This window comes from Syzygium oleosum, unplaced genomic scaffold (assembly GCF_021117445.2).
Source record: "Syzygium oleosum isolate NSW1041296 unplaced genomic scaffold, Sole_v2.1 Sole_v2.10, whole genome shotgun sequence".
Lineage (NCBI taxonomy): Eukaryota > Viridiplantae > Streptophyta > Magnoliopsida > Myrtales > Myrtaceae > Syzygium > Syzygium oleosum.
In genome coordinates, this window is record NW_026607494.1 from 10,604,160 (window position 1) to 10,622,234 (window position 18,075).

The 18,075-nt window shown below is 41.6% G+C and overlaps 1 protein-coding gene and 2 long non-coding RNA genes across 3 annotated transcripts; 2 read left to right on the forward strand and 1 right to left on the reverse strand.

Moving 5' to 3' along the window:
- Positions 1-406: 406 nt before the first annotated feature.
- LOC115679947 (uncharacterized) lies at positions 407-3,183 on the reverse strand. Its single transcript, XR_004005555.2, has 2 exons — positions 2,812-3,183; positions 407-824 (listed from the first exon to the last, which is right to left on the reverse strand). It is a non-coding gene; the product is annotated as an uncharacterized LOC115679947 (long non-coding RNA).
- A 7,119-nt stretch (positions 3,184-10,302) lies between these two features.
- Positions 10,303-11,548, forward strand: LOC130139108 (uncharacterized). The gene is made up of 2 exons (XR_008817330.1): positions 10,303-10,333; positions 11,283-11,548. It is a non-coding gene; the product is annotated as an uncharacterized LOC130139108 (long non-coding RNA).
- A 3,767-nt stretch (positions 11,549-15,315) lies between these two features.
- On the forward strand, positions 15,316-17,952 carry LOC115679945 (formin-like protein 20). Its single transcript, XM_030603671.2, has 2 exons — positions 15,316-15,819; positions 17,309-17,952. The coding sequence occupies exons 1-2, from the start codon at positions 15,475-15,477 to the stop codon at positions 17,525-17,527; spliced, it is 564 nt and encodes a 187-aa protein (XP_030459531.1). The 5' UTR covers positions 15,316-15,474; the 3' UTR covers positions 17,528-17,952.
- Positions 17,953-18,075: the final 123 nt, after the last annotated feature.

Below are 18,075 nucleotides of genomic sequence, written 5' to 3' on the forward strand. Positions count from 1 at the left end.
AAGGCACCCAGATCCGATTAAAGATGATGTATGATATCATACACGGATTAGAATTTGTCATCCGTTATAGATTGAAAAACAGTCAGAGAAGTATGTCAAAAGTAGAGGGAATTCACATGATCCAGCAAGTAAGAACCTAGGCATAATTATTAGGTGCGTCTCATATGTGGTCCTTTACATCTGCACTCTGAGAACCAGTAATGCACTCTCCAGAAACAAGCGAAAACCCAGTTCTCTTTAAGCATGTCCTCTTCAAGCCTGTCGATTTTTGTTCACATTGGTTTCCCCACATCAACAACCTTCATTTACTTAGCACCTACTTTCTCAACTGTGATTCCATTCGATTCTTCAAACATTATGCAGGAAGTACAATCAATTAATGTATCAAGGACAATCTCCCAGTATATACATTAACCAGTAGTTAGTATTGAATTGACTCTTTTACATAGTCTGTAGATCTTACATCATCAACATTCTCCCAGCCCCAATACACCAAAGTTACCTTCAACTAGTTCATGTTTCAGAAGTTTATCTTGACACAATACAATGCAGCTAGTCCATAAGCAAGATGATGCCATATTTCAGCTCCAACAGTAGAAACTAATACCCCCAAAAAAGATATAAAGAATGTGATCCTAAATAGAAGCAAAGAGAAATATAATCCTCGAGAACATCTAAAACAGATCTTTCTCAAAATTTTCCATGTAACAATCTGGTGGAATTTCTACACAACAAGAAACCCACAATAGATTTATATGCCCTGACTCTCCATAATCCCATAGTGCCCAGCAGCTTCAAATTCAAATCATACTGAAAGCCTATACCTGCAGGTTCAAATAAAAATGTACAAGTCAATGATAAATATGATGCAACAAAGGGTTTTTAAATGTTCGAGAAACCAACGAAACGCTGAATCCTAATGAGGGTCACTTTAGAGTCCAGACCTTCAAAATGAACTAAATATAACCAAAGGCCAAGCCTAGCATATGTTATCCTTTCTCTGAAACAACATGCAGTTACTGTGAAATACAGTGAGAGGAAATGCATGGAGTCTTTTACATGCCAAGACCTCAACGTAAGCAATAATATGTAAAAACGGAGTCACCGAACTTACATTTATTATGATCAACTTACATTAACAAGAAAAAACAGACAGCCAAGGTCATCATCAGAATTTCCCCATTCAAATTGAACAGATCTTTTTCCTGTTTTCAGTTGTAATGAATAGCAGCTATAGCTACATCTCATGTTCCTATGGCAAAGGTACATCGAGCTAGAAAAAGCTAAATGTAAATGATCATATCCCTATGACAAAACAAAATGATCATATCCTCACTAATAAATTTAGATTATTGAGAAGTTTCAGAGAACAATAACTAAAGAAGATTTCAAATAAATTATTTTGATGCCCCTCGTGTTTGGAGGAGTTACAGGGAGAACCCCTTCGAATTAAAAGGTTACTTATGTCGCCCCTGTTAGAATTTCTTGGATCCATTATTTTAACAGACATGATGAGGTGTCGTATGGTACCTTTTAATCAAAGTAGATTTTTAGCATCTGTATTTGTTAACCCACAAAGTTAGTTTATTAGAATCCCTGCAGACATTGATAAGACATGTAACCTGAACAAATGAAAGCGCAAGGATTCTGCAACAATAAGCGTGAAAATCAGCAAACCAGCACAGCATCAGACTTTTACTGTCACCTAATAGCATATACAGCTTCTTGAGCTAAGAAGGATCTACCATGTGCTAAGGTGTTCTCAGCTACAACACATTATATCCACTATCTTTGCCGCTAGAATCATAGTACTCTTGGCAGATCATCAGCTTTGAAAAATTAATGGTAATGAAAACTCTGGTTAAACTCGAGTTAATTAAACCAATTATAAGGCAAGCACCAACGTGTTTGAATTTTAAAGTAAATGCACAGAGAAACGTCGAATCGTTGACCAAAACTATGTCAACAAGGATATTTGATCACGAATCACTTTATTCATGCATCCATCTCGCACATCAAATTAAGCTAACCTCAATGACCAGTAAGTAAGCTGCATTAGGCAATGAATACTATATTACTTCATTATCTTTATAACGGACGAGTATCCTAGGGAAACCTACTACTATGTTCATTTGGGCATAACCGAAGAGAAGGAGGAGGGGTTCCTGTAAAAATCATTTCTTTGGTTAATTTAGATGAAATGAATTCAGAGGGATATCCGTTTGCCCTCATAGCCTGATTTCCATATCCATCTTCCCAAAAGTGGCACGGTTTTGAGAAGATTTTACGGATTCTGCTGATTCGACAGATATGGTTAATCTATTTTTCTCTCTTCATTTCTTCTTTCGGGCAGTGACTAGCCTCACCCCTTCTCTTCTTTCTGCATCATCCTGCTCAAAGAGCTTCAAATCAATTCAACACCCTTCGAGAGCAGTAATGATGCTTACTCCTAGCCAATAAATTACTCGAGGCCTCGGTATATAAGTTCCAGGAACAACAACAACAGGGGCGCGCAATTTCGCCTCGATTCACGCCATATACCCGCATCATCCCTCGAGTTTACTATCCAACATAAATTCGTCTCCAATAGTTTCCGAGACAATTCAGATGATCTCGACGCAATCTGCAGCCTCCCACGAAACTTCAAGAAATTCCCCATACCTAATTCGAAACAAAGTAACGTCCTCGATCCGCAAAAGTTGCGGTCGACCTATCCACGTCGACGCTCATTGCATCGACGCGCCAAGCTCGGCCAATTCGAGACATTCGGCGCAGAACCCCAGATAGCGGAATTCCCAAGTAATTATTTACCTCCTTCGCGGCGGCGGTCGGGAAGGAGCGCGGGGGCGCGGGCGTGGGGAGGGAGGGAGGGGTCCCGTCAGAGACGGGCCATCATCTTGTAGAGGATGAAGCAGAGGAAGCAGAAGAAGATGCAGAGGAAGAGGTAATCGACGAGGACGAAGAAGCGGGTGCTGCCGTGGCTCCTCCTCTTCTGGGTCTTCTTCGCCGCCGCCGCCGCCTTCTTCGGCTCGTCGACGTCGAGGGCCTCGAGCGTCGCCATTGGGGGAAGCGGATCTGAAGAGGAGGGAACACAGAGGCGGTGGTGCTTCTTGCAGATGCAGAGGTCTGGATGGGATGTCCAATGGAGAAAGCTGACGAATGTCCCTCTCTCTCTCTCTCTCTCCATCTGAGGAATCAGATTGCCATTTTGCGCGCTTTTTGGCAGTTGTTGCGTGAATCGGGTCATGGGCCTTCGGCGGCCCATTCTCGATCTGAGACGGTAAGGCCCAGCTCCAGGATACGGGTTTTTCTTTCTTTCTTTTTTATATTTTTTTAGATAATAGTAATAATAATAACAACGAGGAAATCCAAATTAAGATAAATAAATTCATCGTTTGATCTAATTTGAAAGACGGAAATTCGAATTGTTGTCTTTTTTTTTTTTCCGAGGAAAACACCCCTCTTCCGACGCATATTTTGCGAGTACCTAATTCCATCTCTATGAACAATCGGATCATGCGAATCCCGCACGAGACTCGCTTGATCTAATGAATCGCATGTATCGAGTTTAATCAAGCGCATCTACTGATTTGATTTCCCCCTCCCGTCCGTCCTCTCTTCTCTCTCTTTCGCTTGGATGTTGCATGTTGTGTGTCCCCCTAAGTGTTCCGCAATTTGACCTAGGCGAGTCCTCGATCGGATTGGCTTTTTAGGTCGGTAAGGTCTCGGGACCGGTGTGCTGGATGACCAAGTATCAGCGGTCGAAGGTTACAGAAGGAAAACTTTTGGTTGGATTACAATAGTACTTGGGTGTCCTTGGGTGTACTATAGGCTCTAGGCAAAGAAGTATGCCGAATTGCGTTTTGGAGAATATTTATAATTTTGCTGCTCAAGAAGTGTATTGTGTTTAAACTCGTAGAACGGGATGAGCCGAATGTGATAGAGCGACGCTTGACAAGCCTCGTATAGCTATAGGGGAAATTATACTTATAGACATTGCTGTAATGCTTCGATGGGCCTCCTTTATAATATGCATGTTCTTAATCATACGCGATGTAATAAGATGCGAATGCCTCCGTCATAGTTTAGAACACGGTATTACAAGAACAATGCTCTTTGTCATGTAGAGTACATTTGGTTCAGCTTTCCCAAAAAGATTCGGGCCTCTAAAGTCTCTTAAGCGAAAGTCAAAGCCTTTGGTATAAAAATGTTGGACCATTTTGGGGAAATGCCAACATTGGCAAAGCTGGGCTTTCAGCAGTTTCAGAAGGCAACTTTCAATAGTCGTGTTTGGTTCGACTTTTGGTTAAAGCTTTTAGGGAAATGCAAAGGATTTTAGGTTATAGGGTTTTTCCGAAATACAAATAATGTTTGGCGACGTGTAATATAAAAGTGCATTAAGAAGCAATTTTGGTTAAATAATTTTTGCTATTTTTTATCTTAAAAAAATCAAACCTCGAATCCTTCGCCATATGCCGGCGGCCATTGCTTGGGGTTGCACAACCTCAGGCAACCCCTAGCAAGGGCCACCTAGGGTCACGTGACTAGCCTCGCCATTGCCAACTCCGATGTCGTCGGCGGCGTCGTGTTAGGTGAAAAGTGGTGAGGGCATTTTTGGAATTTCAAAAATTTAGCGAGGGTAAAATTAAAAGGAAAAATGTATTAACATTCTGAGAATTCTAAAGTCCAAAGCTCCTACCGACTTGCTTCGGGCCAAGCGACTTTTCTAAAGCTCTCAAAAAAATTTATCTTTTTCATAAAAATTTGTCAAACACATGCCACCAGCCTTATAGCCCCAAAGGCCTTTAGAAATGTGGCTTCCAAACATAGCCATCATTAATGAATTCCGACTTTGGCCTCACTAACATTTTTGAATTCCTATTTCGCCCTCATAAGGCAACTATTCTGCTTCTCCATTTCGAAATTGATTGAGCGAGGGAGAGTTCTTTCGTCTTCTTCCGCGTGCAAGTAAGTCGAATCGTTGAAGAACAAAGAGGATGGCCAGCAAGGTGGTGATGAAGTTCATCGTCGACCTCGAGTCTCAGATGAACACCCTCTCATTTGCACTCGCCTCTTCGCCTCCAATCCCTCCGGCACTCCCTCGACAACAAGTCCCGCTCCGTCAAATCAAACCTCCACTCCCTCATCTAGCTGAGTGAGATATGGGTTACGCGACCTCGGGCAAGGGACGTCGAGGTCGTGCAACCCTCGGTTAATCCTGAGCCAGATTTGGGTTCACCGGCTCCGAAGCTTCCAATTTGCTTCCTGCTAATCCTTGTCCTTTTCCTTTTTGTTTTTATTTTCAAAATTTTCTTTACAAAAACTTAAAGCAAATAGTGTTCACTAAACACACTATGCATTTCGTGAAAACCCTTTTCACCTAAAAGTGTCTACAATTCCCCCAAAATATCTCCCCAAAATACCAAATCAAAGGTAGCCGCATAACCTCGTAGCATGTTTTAGGAAGCTTCCTCGTATTCCTATTCATTTGTAGACGTTCAAAATTTCTCAATGCCTTTACTTACATCGAAGTCCCGTTTTCTCAACAAAAAGAAAGAAAATTAGAGAGAAATGAGCCGATCGACGGGGGGCTGGAGGACGGGGCTTTTCATTAGCCCATCGAAGTTCCTCTTTGTCGTATCTCCCATACGAAGTTTTCAATTCAAGAATACTTCGAAAAATTCTCGACCAACAATGACTCATGAGATACGACATTTTGTACCGGAGATACGACGAAACGAACTCGAGCACGACGCGGTATGAGTACGATGGAAGATCGGTCCCTCTACGGCGGGGATCGCCGGAACCGGAAAGGCCCCCGGCAGCCGGCCAGGAGCAGCCTGCCGGGTTCTGCCGGCAAAGATCGTGCGCTGCTCCCTGTGTCAACGGGCCCCCCTTGGGGCCGGGGCCGGGCCCCATCCCTCCATCCGATGGCGGAAAGAGGCGGTGGAGCCCCGACGCGCTGGTGTCAGGAAACACGACAGCCCAAGAAAGATTATAATGGCCGTCCTTTTCCGTCTTCGCCATGAAAAGCAGAGAAAGACAGAAATCAAAAAAGTGAACGGCGCGAAGCAGAGAGATGCAGTGGCGAAAAGGGAGGTCGCTCACGTGAGCCCACGACCTGTCACGGGCCGCATGTGACCCCGCCTCCCCTGACCCACACTGTTCTTAGACGGCTTACACAATGACAGAAAATGTAAAATGTAGAGATTGGAAAATTGTTTTCTTGTATTCCATCTTCTGTACATGTACATACTGATATTTATAATACAAAAGGGAATCAAAGAAAGAATAATCATGATACAATTTCCTATAATATCTCGATTGACTAAATCAATTAGTCCTCAGTCTATGTAATTAGAATCGGAATCTCGAGACAAATCATATATTTCTCCAACACTCCCCCCCCTCAAGCTGGCGGCTTATATATATCAAAGACGCCAAGCTTGCTTAATAGATATGCATGTTGTCTCTTGCACAAAGGCTTAGTGAATATGTCGGCAGGCTGCTCTTCAGTTCCAATTCCTCGAGTTGCAACAATTCCTTCTTGAATTTTTTCTCGAGTGAAATGACAATCAACTTCTATATGTTTAGTCCTTTCATGAAAAACTGGATTTGCTGCTAATTTGAGAGCTGCATCATTATCACAAAACAGTTCACTTGCTCCATCAATTTGTACTCCAAGATCCAACAGTAGACCTCGTATCCAAACTATCTCACAAATAGTCTTTGCCATAGCTCGGTATTCTGATTCAGCTGATGATAAAGAAACAGTCGATTGTTTCTTTGTTTTCCATGAGATTAGAGATCTTCCTAATTTGATGCAAAAACCTGTGATAGATCTTCTGGTCATTGGGCAAGTCGCATAATCTGTATCGCAATAAGCCACCATTTTCATGTTGCAATCACGAGATAATAGGATTCCAAGTCCTGGGCATCCTTTCAAGTACTTTACGACTTTTAGTGCTTGCATTCATGTGAGACTGCTTTGGATTATGCATAAATTGGTGAGTATCCATCTTGCATAACATATATCGAGGCCTCGTCATAGTGAGATAAATCGGCTTTCCCACAAGTCGCGATATCCCGATGGATCCCTAAGCAATGGGTCTTCATTAGGTGATGATGAACTCTTATCATATTCAAGCGTTGTGAGCTTGATATTTTGTTCAACGGGAATAGTGGCCGGTTTACTTCCTGATAATCCTGCTTCTGAAATGATTTCCAAGATAAATTTTCGCTGACTAAGACATATTCCCTTCTCGGATCTGGCTATCTCAATACCAAGAAAATATTTGGGAGGTCCCAAATCTTTGATATGGAAGGTAGAGCGTAAATAATCCTTGAATTTTCTAACAGCAGAATCATCATTTCCCATAATGAGTATATCATCAACGTATATCAACAAATAAATTGATGAAGTACCTTTGGTCCATGTGAATAAGGCATAATCATGCTTGGAATGCTTGAAACCCGCATTTGTAAGTGCAGTGGTAAATTTGGCGTACCACTGTCGAGAAGCCTGTTTGAGTCCATACAGGGATTTACGAAGACGACATACCTGAGACTCCCCCTGTCTACGTAAACCCTGTGGAAGTTCCATGTATATTTCTTCATCCAGATCACCATGAAGAAAAGCATTATGGACATCCATCTGATGTAATTCCCAATTACGGAATGCAGCAACTGATAAGAAGGAACGGACAGTTACCTCTTTTGCAACTGGAGAAAAGGTTTCATGATAATCAAAACCTTCTCGTTGCGTAAATCCTTTAGCAACTAGCCGAGCCTTGTAGCGTTCAATTGAACCATCTGCCTTGTATTTGATTTTATATATCCATTTGCAGCCAATCGACTTTCTATGTGAAGGCAGGGGAACGATGTCCCAAGTATGATTATCCATTAAAGCTCTCAACTCGGCTTCCATGGCCTGTTGCCATTGTGGATTACATATTGCTTCTTCATAAGATGAAGGTTCCTGTTCCTCAGATATACGACTAATACAGCACATGTGCTCTTCCGACAGTCGATTAAAAGAGACATAAGAAGATATAGGATATTGTGTACCTGGTGAGTCCAGCGTGGAGCATATGTAATCTTTTGTCCATGTAGGTGGACGAACTTGACGTCTAGAACGTCGGGGTGGTTCTGCAATGTTCTGTTCTGATGGAGATGGTTGATCAATATGCTGCTGTGGAGATGGAATTGATAAATTATTCTCCTCGTTGTATGGTACGAATGAATCTTCTGTCTGATTTGAGTATTTAGGAGCTGCTGTTGTTTGATCCGAGGAGACAAAAAAATATGGAGAAGTTATAGACAAGTCTTCTTCTGATAGGAATTGATGACGCTTTGATTCTGATATATCTGTTTGAGAAGAATATATCGATTCCTGGAATGGGAATATATCTTCATGAAAAATAACGTCTCTGCTAATAAAAAACTTGCCTGTAGATATTTCCATAATCCTGTAACCTTTTTGGAGGAGAGAATATCCCAAGAATACACATCGTAAGGCACGAGGATCCATTTTGTCTCGAGGACCCACATTTGTTGCATAACATAAGCAGCCAAAAACTCTCAAATGTCCAATTTCTGGTTGTTTGCCGAAAAGCATTTCAAAAGGAGATCGACCTTCAAGAATTCTAGTTGGCATGCGATTAATCAAATAAGCCGCCGTGACCACACAATCTCCCCAAAAAGTCTCAGGGATAGAGGCTTGGTATTTGAGAGCTCGAGCTACCTCTAAGAGATGACGATGTTTTCGCTCTACGACCCCATTTTGTTGAGGAGTATAAGTGCAAGAGGTTTCATGAATTATCCCATGAGAAGCTAGGAAAGATTTGCATTCTGTAGTGAAAAACTCGCGTCCATTGTCTGTGCGAATTTTACTAACAGTTTTGTCGAATTGATTTTTGATCAGTGAAAAGAAATTCGACAGATTAGAGAATGTTTGACTCTTGGATTGCATGAGAAAAACCCAAGTGGCGCGAGTGTAATCATCTACAATTGTTAGAAAAAATCGAGACCCATCATGATGTGGAGTATGATATGGACCCCAGATATCTAGATGAAGCAGAGAAAATGCACTAGTAGCTCGAGATGTGCTTGTCGGGAATGGTGCTCGTGTTTGTTTTGCCAAAGGACAAATTGGACAATTTGGATATGGAAAACGAGCACTATGACCCAAACGTTGATGAGAAAGGAAATTTTTATTGCTGGTGGTGGCATTACATGAAATGCTTTTATTGAATAACGACATATCGAAATCCCTTGGAAAGCTGATCCAAAAATATAGCCCTTGTGTAACATTACCCAAGCCCATCACTTTGCCAGTCGAATGGTCCTGAAAGAAACATTTTTCGGAATTGAATATGACTTGGCAAAAGTTGTCTTCACAGATCTTAGAAACTGATATAAGATTGAATTCAAATTCAGGAATGTAAAGGACATTTTTAAGGGTAATGTTTGGACTAAGATGGACTGTTCCAATTTTGGTAACATAAGTGAGAGTACCATTGGGAAGACGAACAGATGCATTGGGATGGATTTTGTGGTGGTCAGAAAAAATTTTCTCATCACATATTATGTGGTCACTAGCGCCTGAGTCGATAATCCATGTATCAACTGAAATATTATCATTCCTGGGAAAAGAAGTACCTGAAAAACCCGCAGCTTTGTCTCGTAGCCCTTAATTGATTCAATGCCTTCATAATATGTTGATATTGATCAAGTAGTAATTGTCTCGATTTGTCCTTTCACCCTTGTGCCAAAACCTGATAAGCGGAAAAATCTTTCTCCTTTTTTTCTTTATCACCCGGTTTTCCATGCAACTTCCAGCAGGTATCAATAGTGTGATGTGGGCGCTTGCAATATTCACAATATTTATTTTTATTTTTAAAATTCTGCCCATTACCTCTGGCTGACGTGGCGCTCCGTGGACCTCCGGATGATTTAAAATTTGGGGCTGATGTGGCTTGATGGGAATTGCTTGATCCGCCCATATGATTAATGAGATAAGAACCGTCCGATCCCTTCTTATAATCTGGGCCGTCCATCTTCAAAAACCTAGAATTGGGGTCTTCTTCTTCTTCCCAGCGAGATTCACTTCTCGCGTTTGGCCCAGACAAAGTTGGAGCTCGCCGCGGCGGCGACAAACCCCGAGCGCTGGACGTTCGCTGTGATGGTCTTACCGGAGCAGCAAGCGTCACGCTCTCTCCGATTTTCACATACTCCGCCGTGGCCAGTCGGTGGTTCTCTTCCTGTACAGCCAATTGATAGATCCGGCCAAGAGGAGGGACGGGATCCATGGCTAAAATCTGCGATCGAAACGGTGAGTAACTCTCATTTAGAATCAACAGAAAGCGAGTCACCTTCTCCCTTTCTCGAATTTTTTTATACTGTTCGAGTGTTGTTTCTGGTCCTTGAAGCTCCTCCTCAGCCGCCTCGAGCTCATTCCACAAAGCTGAGAGTCGATTGAAACAAGCGGTAACTGAGAGGTTCCCTTGCTTCAACTCCGACAGGGCTTGTGTGAGTGAGAAATGCTTCGCTCGGTCCATTTTTCCGAACATTTCGCGTATGCTTTCCCATAATTTTTTTGAATCTTCGGTTGGTGGAAGACCGGCGGCGACATCAGGGGCTATGCAGTTCCCGATCCAAGTGCGAACGAGTTGGTTGCATTTGCGCCAACATCGTTGAAGCCGGTCGTCGGTCGGATAGGGCACGGTTCCATCAAGGAATCCGTCCTTGTCCTTGGTCACGAGCGCTCGCCGGAAATCTCGAGCCCATGCATTGTAGTTGTCGGGGCCGGTGAGTTGTAAGTTGATAAGTCGGAGTTCCGGTCCATCGGCCGGCGATGTGTAAAGTGCGTCGCCGGGCTCCAGCCGGCCGTTGACGGCTGGGACAGGATACGGGTAGAAACCGGGTTGCAATCCCGGGTAGGGATTCATCCCTTGACCCGGTGCACTCGGGTCGGCTCGGTGATTCGAAGGTGGCCATCCGAGCCCATTGAGTTGAGGTCCCGGTTCCGAATTTGCGTCCTCTGCAAGTGGACCGTGTTGGCCAAATTGCTGATTGACTGCCCATTGACTCTGAACTGGAATCCATTGTATCGGTGGCCACTGGACTTGACTGGGTGTTGGTGTCGGAGGAAGCTGTGTTGGTGCCGGAGGATCAATCGGGGGATGTTGTGCAGAATCCCGTTCACCATGAGTCGGATCCATTTGATCTGAAGACTGATTCTGTGATGAGTTATCGGATGATTCTTCCATTATGTTGTGCAGATATTTGAATTCCTACCCGGAGTGCTAATTCGTTTTGCCGGATGAAATTTGCAACAACGAAATTAGAAGGCTACCGGGGGCAATTTGGAAGAATGATGCGGAAGCTAGCTTAGAACCGAAAGCTCTGATACCATGACAGAAAATGTAAAATGTAGAGATTGGAAAATTGTTTTCTTGTATTCCATCTTCTGTACATGTACATACTGATATTTATAATACAAAAGGGAATCAAAGAAAGAATAATCATGATACAATTTCCTATAATATCTCGATTGACTAAATCAATTAGTCCTCAGTCTATGTAATTAGAATCGGAATCTCGAGACAAATCATATATTTCTCCAACAAGATTCTAGATCCGTTCGCACGACACGACGCGACGCGACAAGACATGACGCGATTGAAGAGGCTTGGGCTCGGCATGAACGGGTTTCGGGTCGCGAACGTTTATGGCGTGATGAAAATCGGGTCTCGCGAGTTAAACATATCAGCACGTCGTTTGTTTGGACATGGTACGGTTAGACCCGCTTTAATGCGTCTGATAACCATATTTCAACCCTTTCTTGTCCTTAACGGAATAACACCCATGTCGAAAAGAATGGACGGTGAAATAAGAACATACCTAGATTCGCGGGAGTCATTAAACGTGAAGGAAAACTAACTCGATAATACAAATTTGGGATGTAATGTGAAGTGAAATTAGAAAACCCTAGGATTTCATGTGCTGAGTAGTATTGATCACCAATGTTAAGTCTTCATGTAGATTAGTCGAAAAAGGTGGATCTTAATGTCATTCGATGAGGGGGAAATGATGTACCCACACCCTATAGAATATTCACATAGGCCAACATTAGGGTCGCATCTTATTCCCACAAATCCCATCAAATCTTCACAGGGATATGGCATTATTAGTGCATTGGCAATGACTCAATGTTACCCAATGTCTCAACATGTCGCTTTTATTACCAATTTTTTAATCTCATTCCAATCCCATACAGTAAAACCTATGATCGATCACATCGAGATTATTCTTTTTCTTTATCTGATTAATTTGAGAAAATTACCTGATTGGTTCTGAGCCTATTATACGAATATCAGTTCGGTCCTAAATTTTCCAATTTTCCAATTTAGCCTCAAACTTATACGCAAAATTCCTATGTAGTCTTTCTAGTCAATTTTCGCCAAAAATCGCTAACATTGGAGGTGTGCCACGTAGAAAGTTGGTGATGACTGGACCGTCATGTTAGTGATTTTCGGTGAAAACTAATCTGAAGGATTACATTTGGATTTCGTACAAAGGTTTATGACCAAATTGGCATCCGTACTAATTGGACAATTTCCCCAATTTCCTGAAATGTAACCCAAAGAACAACAACAATAGGAATTGGTATGCACCAAAGTATATTTAATCAATCCCATATTAGGAAATAATGGATCCATATTTGACCTCACAAAAGTATCCAAATTACAATGCAATTGATGATTCTCTAGGAAAATGCATAATGAGATTTCAAAAAGAGAAATAATATTGTGTTTAGGGTTTTGAAAGGGGGTGCAAAGAGAGGTTCAAGAATTAGGAAAAATCATATTACTTTAAGTAAAGTGTGATCAAGGAAAAGGCATGTATCTTGTAATTTAACCAAGATAATCTAGACAACTAAAAAGCCAAACTAGAGGTGCTTTTGATAGTTTTAGAAAAGGAGGAAAAACCATTTTGGTGCTTTTGAAAGAGTGGCTTGATTAACATCATGTCCATCACCATGTTACGTGTGCTTGCAATTGGTGAGGTGATGAAGGGAGGGACCACTTATTCAGGCTATCGGTTTGGAGATTTTGATTAATCTAACATATATGTATGAACAAGTGTAGCTATATAAATTCGTCGGTTTATTCTACGCAACAAAACGAGTTTGATATCCGCAAGTGTTCATATCGTAACGTCTCCTAATTAGAGTAATCATGGAAGGTGTCGCTCACTTTTGTCATGCGATAGATGAAGCTTTGTATGGCATACATAAACGGGTGTGTGCATGCATTCATGAAAAATTAATTGAACGAAAATGGCCACATTAGATATTTCATTTTATAGAGAAGAAAATTGCTTTGAAGTATGAAATGTCATGTGTTGTCACCGGCCACGCCATATCTTATTCATCGAGCAATGATCCAAAAATTACAAAAAGCGAACGACAATATTTTACATGAATGTATTCCAAAAGCGAGGTATGTTCGAAAAGGAGTTTATTCACCTTAAATACCCAATCAAATTGACCAAATAATATTTATAGCTTCAATATTTTGCATGAATGCATTTACAGCTTCTAAAAAATAATCTCTTGTATTGTTATAAAAATGAAAAAACAAAAAAAAAATTTCATCGTGTACGAAAATATTAAGACATAAATTATTATTTATGATAAATATATATTTTATTAATTAATTATTTTATTACTGGTCTAATGTACCTGTGTTCTTCTCCTCCCCACACCCCCACTGATATGGCTTAGGGAGTAAGTAGGCTATGAGCCTAATGTCCCCTCCCATGTGTCCCCCCCCCCCCCCCCCCTTATGGGGCAGAGAGAAAGCGATCATGTCGACCATTTCGGGGTCTACGACGAGCGATTACCAATGAATTAAGGACCATAATTTATCATCGTCTCATAATTACGTGCGCAAAAAGACCACGTTTCTCTAGACAGTCCAAGGATCGCAGTCGGTCTAACGAGGAAAAGGTACGGTATCTCGATAAGAGAAAACGCCACAAATTGTTTTTTGAAATTATACTCACCGTTCGTACATTTATCATTAACTTTTTTTTTTTTTGATAAGGACATTAACTTCCTTTTGTGACATAAAAATCTTAAATTATAATCATTGTGACATATTTACTATAAAACCTTTCTTTTGACATACCAAAGTCCCGTTAAATAATTTTTCAGCCAAAATAACATAATTTTTATTTCACTTAAGCCGTGAACTATATTATCTATATAAATTATTTTCTCCCTGGCTTCACGAAAAGATATGTTATTTGGATTTGCATGAACATGTCTTCGTGCTTTTGTAGCTCGAGTGCGGCTTGGACGGGATCGAGGGTTGCCAAATCCATGATCGAGCAATAGCAACAGCAATAGCAATTATGATCGTGTGTGGGGAAATATGTTTTAGGCTCGGCCTCAAAGCGCAATTTCGCCTGGACTTGTCCGATGATTATCTCTACTCGTAACTCCTGTAATTAAAAATTAAGGAGACTTAGTTTAGTTATTTATGTTGTGAGCCAACGACTACTAACTTTATAAGGAACAAATTCTCGAGGGATCGTAGGAACCATCCACTTTAAAATGATGAAATGGCTACCAATTCATTCTTTTGAAATAATAAATATGCTCGATAAACAAAAACTGTTGAATAAGGTTCTACGACATTCGTTAAATAATCAATTAAGGAAATTGTATGGTTCCTAGGGCAAAAGCTACAAAAAAATCCTAAGTTATGTTTACCGTGACACATTCATCCTAAATTTTTTTATGTGACATCAAAAAAATCCCAAACTTTTACACGTGTGACACATTTACCTTCCGCCAAAATTCTGTCAATGAGAACCGTTAAAAATCTGCCTATATAGATGCTGGAAAGCAAACAGTGTTGGCATGTGGCTTAAGTGAAATTAAAATGACATTGTTTTGGCTGAAATATCATCTAATGGAAACTTGACGGATGGTCAATGTGTTATATAGGTACAAGTTTAGGATTTTTTATGTCACGAGAAAAAGTCTAGGATAAATGTGTCGCAGTGGGCATGGTAGAGGGATTTTGATGTCACAAAAAAGTTCGAGATAAATATGCCACAATCGCTACAATTTGATTTTTTTTTTGTGACTTTTTCTCTGGTTCCTATAAACTTGACTTGTACTGTGGGTGGTGGACTCCAAAAAGAATCAAATTGTTCATAGTGAGCACCAATGGTAAGTATTTTAGGACATCCGTAGGATTGCTATAATAGAGTAATTTTACCTAAGGAAGTAGCGCCTCACGTGAAGCTGTTTCCTTTTCACTGCAAACCAGCTAAAGCGCCCTCTATCTCTCTCTCTCTCTCTCTCTCTGTGCCTCCCTCAGCGAGCGAGCTTTATATACTTCTTCAGGGTCCTGGCGAAATATCCCTAGCTCCTTAGGTTTCGAGCGAGAATAGCAGATGGGTGGAGGCGAACACCACCACGGATGGGGCGCGGCGGCGGCGACGGCGGCGGCGGTGGCGGCCCCGGAGACCACGTACGCCGGGAGAGACGGCCGGTGGACGCACTTCGATGACTCGGTGAACGCGGTGTCGTTCGGGTTCGTGGCCACGGCCATCCTCATATCCATGTTCCTCCTCATGGCCATCTTCGAGAGGTTCCTCAGGAGCCGAACGAGCTCCTCGCCGTCGCCTCCGCCGTCGCAGACCTCGTCGGATTCTTCTCCCGGTCGGAGCACGACCCGTTTGGACGTGGAGTCTCAAATGGCGTTGCCTCACAAGCTCCGTCTTCTCTCCTCTCCCAAAGTAACTTCCTCTCTCTCTCTCTCTCTCTCTCTCTCTCTCTCTCTCTCTCTCTCTCTCTGTATTTTGTATCCGAAGGTTAGTAGGGAGATAATGCAAATACGTATACTAAATTTTTTACCGATTCTTTTTCCAAATATAGCAATTATACGTATTCTTGAATATACGGCTGTGTCCATAATCAAAATTTATAGCATGTGTGTCGATCTTTACTTATACCTAGGGAAATTCTTGTTTGGTTCATGTTATGTCAAGATGGCAAATTAAAGTTCTTGCAAGCAAGGAAAAGATCGTTAGGGTTTGTGTTTGTCCGTTGATTTTGGTGTTTTGTCCCAATTAATTACATTAAAATTCATTATTATAGCGATGAAGGCAGTTTTTCTTCTTTTCTTTTTTTTTTTTGTATTTTTCTAATTATAAGTCTCGAGACAATAATCTATGTTGTCCTCATGCGGGTACACAAGTCCTGGCGTGCATAAGCGGATTTGCTTCCTAACTCCAAGAAAGAAACAAGATAAATAATTGTAAATTCGTCGATGAAATTAGATCTTGGAAATCTAGCGAACATCTTCACATGCCCATCAAAACCTTCTATATTACCCAGGGTTAGATTATTGTTGTTTTGGTTTGAATTTTTAATTACCATAATGCTAGTTCGAGATCTAATTTATGTTTTTCTTGCCGTCGCATTTTTCGCCGTCGCTAAATTCCATTGCGTGAGTCGTAACACGACGACGGGTCTTATTTATCGATTTTCCTTGTGTTGGGTACGATCGACGTTGTTGAAATTGTACTATTTCGTGTTAAATATATGCTAAATAAGTACGTGGAGACATTAGTATAAACGGAAATCTTTCATTAAATATGAAGAGATGAGCGTCTTGATTTGATAAATTTCCGAGGATCTTATTTTATTTGACGTGCTCCGGAATTCTCGCTCCCTTTGTGCCTTGCAATTCCCAACTGCTCCTATTAAAAAAATTATGGGATTTCAGTATTTCGCCATGTTTGTTAGAAATGAGGTTGTATTTTACAATTTCTCTTGGTACTTTTCCGTAACTATACGGTGGAATTGCTAATTCGAGTAGAGTTAATCTCGAATAGAGGCGATTGTAGGTTGGACTATCGAGTCGGGTCAAAAATTTTGCCCAAGCTCGCCGATAAGTTTTGGGTACAGCCGGGCTTTCTTGCTAATGTTCGGTTACCCAAACCCGTACGAGCCCTTGTGGCTCGAGCCGGGCCTTGACGAGCCCATGGGTCGCTGGGCCCATGATCAGGTCCAATCTTGAACCGGCTCGAGAAGCTTTTGAGAATATGATATAGTTTAACACATATCACATCTAGCAAGGCATATGCCATGTTTCTTGTATTATATGTGCATGCATCAACTATTGCATGTGACAATCGTATTCTGTTCAATATTTGAGGCAAGATTTCTCGAACTGATTTGGTTATGCTAATGGGATCATGATTGTTTCACATGTTTGAGCAGATGAGCGTGTATGCAAATGGAGTATCCGTGTTGATGCCCGGAGAGCAGATGCCCACCTTCATCGCGCACCCCGCCCCTCCTCCTCCTCCTCCAACTCCTCCTCCGCCGCCGCCGCCGCCGCTGCCGCCTTGTCCTCGAGAGCCCGTTTCTCAGCCTGTCCATCATCAGCACAACCACTCCTTCTACCTCCACTGTCTTTCAAGATCCATTGGGAGCTAGCAACGGGAACCCGTCGACCAGAAACTCGTGTGTCAGGTGAAGAGCCCCAAAACCCACACTCAGATCCATCTAAGCAGATGCTTTCAGAAGCAAGAACTGTCAAAACATGAGGTGCCATGCTGATGTACAGTGCTCGAAAGAAACTGCTGGTATCTCGACTCTCTCTTGCTTTTCTCCCAAGTTGAATCTGCTTCTGCAGTCATCGAAAATGTGGAAGGAAGACTCAAAAGTTTCAGTAGAAGTAGAGTTATGCTAGTGGTACGAAATTAATACACGAATTGAGGCGGTAAATTTTGTTTAGAGTACTTGAATGTGTCTTACCTGCTCATACTTCAGATATCAGTTTCAAGTTTATCATATAACTTGGTAAATGAATCTCCGATTCCCTCATAATGAGATTTTCGACTTCGCTATAAGTAGCTCTAGCTCGAGATGCTGGTCAAGATAACTTTTTATCGGCAAGCTGCTATAAAATGTAGACCGAATCTCGGAATACTCTTTGCCAAACTTGGTTCATCATGGACCGAGTGAATCTCGATATTTGATCT

Bases quoted from the DNA above. Each gene is read 5' to 3' on its own strand.
- LOC115679945 (XM_030603671.2), top strand. From the start codon at position 15,475: ATGGGTGGAGGCGAACACCACCACGGATGGGGCGCGGCGGCGGCGACG. The intron at 15,820-17,308 runs GTAACTTCCTCT...ATGTTTGAGCAG, and splicing joins GTCTTCTCTCCTCTCCCAAA to ATGAGCGTGTATGCAAATGG.